The 8,120-nt window shown below is 43.3% G+C and overlaps 1 protein-coding gene across 2 annotated transcripts in view; it reads left to right on the plus strand.

The window, feature by feature from the left end:
* The window catches only part of F13A1 (coagulation factor XIII A chain), a 63,839-nt gene extending 56,123 nt beyond the window's left edge, over nt 1–7,716 (plus strand). For both annotated transcript variants that reach the window (XM_042806937.1, XM_042806936.1), the window contains exons 14-15: nt 1,282–1,418; nt 5,398–7,716. In XM_042806937.1, coding sequence (XP_042662871.1) covers nt 1,282–1,418; nt 5,398–5,542 — 282 coding nt within the window. In that variant the 3' untranslated portion in view covers nt 5,543–7,716. The remainder of the gene's footprint in view (nt 1–1,281; nt 1,419–5,397) is intronic.
* The last annotated feature ends 404 nt before the right edge of the window (nt 7,717–8,120 follow it).

Genomic DNA, 8,120 nt, shown 5'->3' on the forward strand with positions numbered 1-8,120 from the left:
TACATGTGTGGGAGTTCAGGATGATTTTGAATCCCCCTATGTAAGCGTGATTTTAAATTGGCAGTTGAAATAAGGAAGACATAAGACCTCTAATTGGGCTAGGACTTCTGGAAATGCCACTGATGTCTTTTTGCAAAGTCAGGTGAACAAATGCTGTTGAGAGCTTAGCTGTGAATATCTCACTCTTCATTCTAGTGAATATATCTGTATTTGGTGCAGAGTGATCCCTTAGACCAGAGTCTTTCCAACTTTTTTCAACTGTCATATACTCCTTAAAAATTTGCAGTAGGGCTGCTAACCCAGCATAGCACTCTAAATGTATTGACAAGATACTTGTTTTTTGTAGTTACCTTTCTTGAGGCCCTTTAAGTAGCCCGTGGAGCAGCTGCTATCTACCAGCCATAAGTTGAAAACCCTTGCTTAAGCCTTTTATATTCTATGAGTAATGTTATGTTTCTAGGGGAAGAAAAAAAAAATAAAAATCAATCTTCATTCATGTAGTCTTTGTTTTAAAAATGCGTTCATTTGGAGGTGCTTCCCAGTCAGCTGTACTACCAGCACTGATCTGAAGGGACAGACAGATCCCTTCAGCTGCGTACTGTAATACACGTGGAAGTCAATGTGATCGCTGTTCATTAGTCTCACAGTTTAATATTTTTCAGTGCAAAATGCATTGGGTTTTTTGCTATGTAAGGATTTTGGAGGACAACTGGCTCTCAGGTCTACGCAAAGCGCATACACAGGATTAGAAACGCTGCAGAGCATGGGAGGCAGTGGCAAGGCAGGGGGAAGATGGGCACACTTTTGGGGGTTGCAAGTGATGTGACTTGGTGTTTCCAATTTAGGGTAATAAGACCAACCCTTCTCTTCTGGAGTTTACGTCCTAAGCAGGCCATGCACCTCAGTGCTGGTGGGGAGCATGGGGAAGGGGGCAGAATGTGGGAGAGAGGCCACCTCAGCTGGACTCGCCCTCAGTTGGACACTCAGCTCCAGCATTGTGCATGCAGTTTTCTGTTTTTTTTTTATGGAAATGAGGGCCTGCCTTTTGACCTGCCATGTGGCTTGAGGGAAAATTGCAATGGGTAGAAGAATCTGCAATGGTACTTCTGGGTCCATCCAACAGTTTTCTTCACTAGGCTTTCTCTGCCTTGAGCTGTTTTGCTGTGTGCTTCGTTCCCCCTCCTCTCCTTCCTTGCAAGTACTGTGTATTTAACCCTACAAATTTCACTGTGGGGCATTTATTATCAGCCTGCGGAGCATTGTCCTTTCCTTGTCTTGCAGACCCAAGGTGAGATGGTAGCTGGGAAAGAAATGTCTGTGACTGTGGAATTCACCAACCCTCTGAAACAAACCCTGGAGAACATCACTCTCCGCCTTGAGGGTCCCGGCGTGATGAAAACGATGAAAAAGTTGTGCAGGTAGGGGAGAAAGCACAACTAGCTGGGAGTTTGTCCCCTATGTGCTCACAGGAGGAAGCTCACAAGAGACACTTATCTAATGCTGTGCTGAGTAATCCAGTTCAGACACTCTATCCTTACTTTAAAATTCAATACGCAGTGGAGATGTAGGTCTCAGTAGTGAGAAGTCAGACTGTCCAGAGAGACTGTGTGAGCATTTCAGCTGTCCAGTGCCAGTGTTGGAGGAATGGGTAGTGGTTGTGGGTAGCTGCGAATGCAACCTGAGTTTACTTTTTCACTGTATTACGTTATTTTTAGTGCTTGACAATAGCACCTACAAGCTGCTATCACAGAAAGACAGATTTATCCTGCACATGAAGTGTTTACTGCCACTCGCTCAGTATGTGCAAATCAAGTCCTGTGCTGTTTCTCAAAAAGGGCTTTTTTCCACTCACGTTAATCATGATTCTACAAGACATTCAGGTACCTCAGATGATCTTTGCAAGCTTATGTCAAGGCAGGAAATGTGTGTTGGATGCAGCAGAGCCCGCTGGGACAGCTGCAGTGTGCCCAAGAACACAGCTCCCCCCGCCCCCAATAGCATCACTGCGCAGGGCTGCCCGGGCACAGAGCCGTGTTCCCAACACAGGGTGCCCCCCAGTCTCAGGAAGAGGGAAGCCACCTGCTTTCTACTCAGAGCTGCACCTCATGCTGACACAGTGGTACCCATACGCTAAGCAAGTTGTTCCCTAAACCCTCTTTCCATTCAAGTTCAGTGTTATAAGCTCAGCACTAGCCAGTTCCAGGATACATAACTGAGATCCTTGGAAAATTTTGCAGCCATTGCTTAGTCTTGGGCAGCCAAAGCAGTGTTATCTATCATTACCTGAACTGATGGTCCCCAGGTGTGCGCAAAAGGAGTTTGAAAAATTGCCTGTGCTTCAGCAGCTGCATAAATTGTCAGCATTATCTGCAGCCGGTAGGGGAGGTCTGAGCCTGATTGCACCTGGGCCAGGGATAAAAAGATCAAAACCAGTCTCCAGAGTGGAGCTGGATGGAAAAATGACTGTGAAAGGGCATCATACTGCGTCTGCTTTGTGCACGTGGGATGTCACCGACGCTGCTGAACATGACTCAGCACGGTCCACACGAGTTACACAAGTTGCAGCAATAGCCCTCGTCGCTGCCCAGCCGTGCCAGCCTACCCTGTTGTTCTGCATCCTTCTCAATCCAAAAGCTGCTGTGGGCTGCTCTCACCTTCAAGGATACAGAAGTTGTCAGGTGCATCAAAGGCACAGGAGTTAGGGAGAAAAATTACTCATGGAACAGATGTCATTTTCTTTCAAGTCAACATGTTTTCCCCTTTTCAGTGGTGCCCTTGGCATCCTTTAAAATGGAAATGGATCATTTTAGTAATTTTAAGAATTAACTTCTCTGAGATGAATGAAGGCTGCAGGTTATACACACAGAGGACAGAGCAGGGGGCAGTTGTAGTTTATTTAAATAATAATCACATTTGCCTCCATGCATTCAGAGTGATAAATGTCTCCAGTGTGGTGATGGCTCAGCATATTACATATAACCATTCATCACTGAATCCCAGGAAAATCAGATTAGGGTGGCTTTAAACCATTTGCAAAGAGAATTAAACCTATTCTAGGTTTTCACCACCCTTCCACTGCCTCACTGTCCATCAGGGACTGTCACATATGGGACATGTCTTTTGCAGTTCTTTGTGGGGGTGAGACTTTTGACTTCTCTATGTTTTCAAGATAGCTTTTCTGCATCACTTGGGTGACTCCACAAAACAGGTATGTGTGATCCAGCTGATACAATGTTATTCTGGGAATAAAGTGGCTTGAGGGCTTCAGTCCTGACCATCCATAAAGACTAAATGTGTATATATATGCATACATAGAGAGAGTGATATTTAGCTATTAGCCTCAGACAGATGAGGAGCATGAGTTATGGAAAAGCCTTTGTCAGCAGCAATTCCTACATGGGGCATAGTCTTTGCATGACAAATGAGAATTAACCAGGCAGTGATGGATAGTGTTAAAAGGATTTTAGCCAAGCATGCATTCACACTAGGAGGTAAGTCACTTCAGGTGTTTCTACGTGTCAAAGCTCAGCTAGTATTAGCATTTGTAGAAAGAAGCAAGTTGTTTTAGAAGTAAGACAGTAGAGAAGCTGGAAAAGGCAGGTTTTATTTCCTAGCACAACTGTTGTCTTCCTGTGCACACACACATATATATATATTTAGAGAGACATATATATATATATTTATATGCAGAGATGATAGCACTATAAATCAGACATGGTAGTGCTACTGTCTCTCATGGGGGCACTGGATGTGGTCTGGAAACCTTCATCCTTAGAAGATCTGGCCCCCAAATGCTCAAGAAAGTACACCAAACCAGACACAGCACAGCAGACTTGTATAATGTCTTCTTCGCTTTCCATACAGATAATCCCTTGCAGATCATTCCCGTAAACTCTAATTAAAAAAGGTATTTAACCTTGTCGAAGCAATTGAATTCATTGCTTTATCATGCTACCATTTTAGTGGGCATTTTGTGGAGCAGGCAGGCCAGCTAAGGGGAACAGAATATCTCTCATTAAGAACAAAGATAAAAAGAGGGAAAACACTCACTGGAAGTGGGCTGCACATTCACACCAAAAATATGATCTTCCTCTGCTTTTTCTTTTCTAAAACTGGGTACATGCTCCAGGGTACCTATGTCTGTGTATGCAAAATGCAATGCAGTGACATGTAGAGGTACCTAAGCTAATCTTGAAGGAGCTAGAATACCTCTCATTTCAGCAGGGGCAGACTTGCCCTGAAACAAATACTCATGTGGGAGGATCCCAGGCTGGGTCATTTAGAGCTAATTAAGGTTTCTTGTCTTATGGCAACTTGTGCTAAGCCTGGGCAGTTATTTCTGTCCTGACCTTGGCACAGGACATGGCATCTGAGAGCCAAATCCTACCAGATGAGAATTTGAAACAGTGACTGAAGATTAGGTTTACTTTTACTCTCACTTTATTCAGTTGTTCACAGAACACCACAGCCACGTGAGATGAGAACACTGGCTAAATTCATAATCCTCTTACTTAACGCTGAGGAAAAGAACATTCATTTTTATAAACAGCTCCTCACTACGCTACCTTTTCCATTGGTTCCTTTGGAGCAGCTGTATCCTGACATCCCCTAAACATAATCAATCAATCAATACCAGCCTTCAAAATCTTCACAGAGAACATAGTGAAAGCACTGAGAAAACACAAAAACCCAATACTTGAGGCTCTCCATGCATCTTAATTGTAGCAAAAATTGAAAATCAAGAGCAGTACAGAATACAATTGCTTTATAGTATGAGTTACCAAGAGTTATACATAATGTAAAATAGTAACTGCTAACAGCAGGGCTCCCAAGAACACTTTAACTTATTTGTATGAACACAAAGAAGTCATCTGAAGTGGCCAGTGAGGAGATCTGCTGATGTTACAACCGTGGCAGGGTGGTTCAGGGTAGGAGCTGGTGGAGGCACTCAGCATCTCATCAGCACTGCATTGGATTTGCATGGGAATGTCCTGGACACTTCATAACGAGGACCTATTTAACCATTTAAGGAATCACCAACAGGCTATAGGCCATAATAAACAGGTAAAATATAATTATAAAGTAGAAAAAATATGTTAGCTATAAAGAAGGTAATTCTGAAAGTAATTGTGAGAGCAAGTGACAGGAGACAGAGGTGGTTTCATTTTGGAAATTTATAATTAGCCTGGAGGAAAGGCTAGAAAAGGTTTTGACAGAGCCAGTTCTGAGAGGAATAAGAGATGGAGGGAATAATTTATAGGACACTTATGAAAATAAGTGAAACATAAAAAATTTGAGATGTGTTATACTGTCCACCTTCAGTTTCCTCAGTTGTGGGTCAGGTTGAGAGCACTGGCTGACTGACCACAATACTGTTACTTTCCTTTTTCCCTACAGGCAAATTCTACCTAACTCTACCTTGAACTGGGAAGTAAAATGCACCCCAGAACATCCAGGGTTACGAAAGCTGATTACAAGCCTGAATTGTGATGCTTTGAGGCATGTGTATGGTGAGCTGAACATCCAGATTCAGAAACCATGAACCAAGGTGCTGCCTTCATCTCTCATTTAGCTATATTTCAAAACACTGGGGGGGGGGGGACATGGGAGGGGGGGTGTGTGACATGGATGGCCAAATGGACAGGGAAGAGGTAGAAAATTGCTTATTGTTATTTTTGTCATCCTTGTGCTGAACAAGATTTGGTAAAGAAAAATAGTTGCTGAGACTGGGGAGAGCATGAAAAAGCACCTAGATAGTGAATGATTTAAAATTAGATACACATAACTAAAGGCAATTCTAGGCCATATTATTCCTATAGTTCACTTGTATTTATGATCTTTTGCATTAGCGATGCAAGGGAATCTGAAAAGCTCCATTCACCAAAGTAGTCTGAACTTTAGTTTTAATTAAGGCCTGATATTTCACTGAAAAGGAAAAAAAAAGAACTCAGTGTTATAAATTCTTAGACTGAATTACACAACCGTGTGGTAGATCATTCAGGCTGCAATAAAAACAGGTATTTCTAGCTAAAGGGACTGCTTTATCTTACGCTGTTACAATTTTCCAGTTCACAGAAAGCTCACTTTGCTGAAATCATCTCTCAAGATGTGTTATCTCCAGAATGTTCCCAGCTCCTTGTTTCTTCTTGCTGCTTCCCCATGCTTTTTCTCCTACTCTTTCACATGTGCAGGCACCACACATATTCACTCCTGTTTTTCATGCCGTCACCCCACCCTGTATGCTGTTTATACACTGTTCTTCTCCTTGCTTGATGAAAATCCAGATTTTTTCATGCCCCTGCTCAGAGTTCATTGCACCAAACTTGCATTTTCTGGTCACATCTCTTGTGTATGATGTGTTCGCTTTTCATCCTCCTCTGCCTTCTCTCCCGAACCCACCCTGTAACCTTATTTCCCACGTGTGTGTGTGTGTGTCGGGGGGGTTTTCTGCCCCAGAGCAGTCCAGGCTCTGCCAGCAGGTAAATGGGGTGAAGGAAAGAATAGTGGAAGGGGTAGCCTGATGATCATCTCCTGCCAGCTTCACAGGCTTAGCAAATATTCTGCACTGGAGCTGGGGGTGAGTTTAGATTAAACATCTGGGGATGAGTTTAGATTAAGCTGTGCCTGAAAGTTCCTGGGAATCACAGCTGCTGCAGAATGAAGTCCTATTACATGACCAACCCCAGGAATATACAAGGACAGAAGCTCAGCTGGAAAAGGAATAAAGATGTATCTTGAGAGTCAAAAAACTCCACAAGGTGGAACTGCTTCCTGCCTTTCTTACAGCATATTCCTGTGAGGTGCAGTGGGGCCTCTCGAGTCAGCACTCCTCCCCTGAGGATCTCCTGGCCCATAAGCTGCTCTGAATCTGTGGTTTCCTTTAGTCTTCCATGCAGGGTACTGCTCCATCCTAAGCCATGGACCCCATTGTGCTAGGGCAGCAGCAGGGTGTGTGCGTGTGTGTGTGTATGCTCATGTTTCATCTCCTCTGAAATCCTTCTCGGGATCTTTTTTTGACAAGGCAGAGATGCACGTGTCACAGGCTGTGGCAACTCCTCTCCAATGGCCCCAGTGTGTAAGAACATGTCCCATACTAAGAGCACAGGTGAGCTAACTGAGCTTCCAAAGAAGTTAAAAGGAGCCTCATGCTCATTAAACACTGAGGCTTTATCGTACTGTGTGTGGCCATGTCATTTTGTGGTCTCATTAGTGAGAAAGCAAGGGAGATGACTTGCCTTTGCTCCTCTTCGTGCCATATGTTGCCTCCTGCAAACCCTGTGACCAGCTGTTATAAAAAAGCAGGTCTTGGAAGGGAAGAGATGCTGACCACCCTTTTGCTAAAGTATGTGGAACAAAGCAAATGTTCATACCATCTCATATGCTCAGTGATCCCCCTGGATCCAGGAACACCAGATTTTGGGGGGCTTTCACTTCAAGTGTGGGCACACACTCATTTTGTACAGTTTATGTGACCACATTAGGAACTCTGCAATGTCAAACTCTCCCATAAAAGTCCTCTGGGGTACAAGGAACTGAACGGTGTGTTGTAAATGCAAGGTGACAATCTCTGTTAAGTAATTAAGCAGTCCTACCAGAGTCTACATCTTCTAATAAAATTACCCGTTTTTTTGCTCTTGCATATAAACCTGCTTTCCATTCTAGACTTCCTATAACCACAGTGTAGTAAGAATTCATAATAAAGCATGTCTGATTGCACTTGTGTCATGTGTTCCATATTTTGATCAATCGTTTCTTCTACATAGTAGCACTACAGACACCACTTGCTTCATCTTATTTGTAAAAGTTAAATCACTTCTGAGCCATGCTAATAAAGGTGCCCTTTTTTGGGTGTTAAGGAGAAAACCTTATCTTTATTGAAACAAACCCCCCAAAAATTACAGGCTCAGTTTAACTCTTTGCCTTTAGTTTTCCTTCTGTTTTAACAACAGACTACCTAATGGATTGGAGAAGGTGACAATTTCCAGAGCACATCACAGTGCCAGCAAAGAGAATCCCCAGATTCCCCTGGAAATTGTTTTAGCATGTCAGAGCCCATTCAGTGGCCAGTACGCTCCTAATGAAACCTTACCTACATCCTACTTCTAAAGTGTGCTTCTTTC

Source organism: Tyto alba, unplaced genomic scaffold, assembly GCF_018691265.1.
Source record: "Tyto alba isolate M040663 unplaced genomic scaffold, T.alba_DEE_v4.0 Super-Scaffold_48, whole genome shotgun sequence".
Classification (NCBI taxonomy): Eukaryota; Metazoa; Chordata; class Aves; order Strigiformes; family Tytonidae; genus Tyto; species Tyto alba.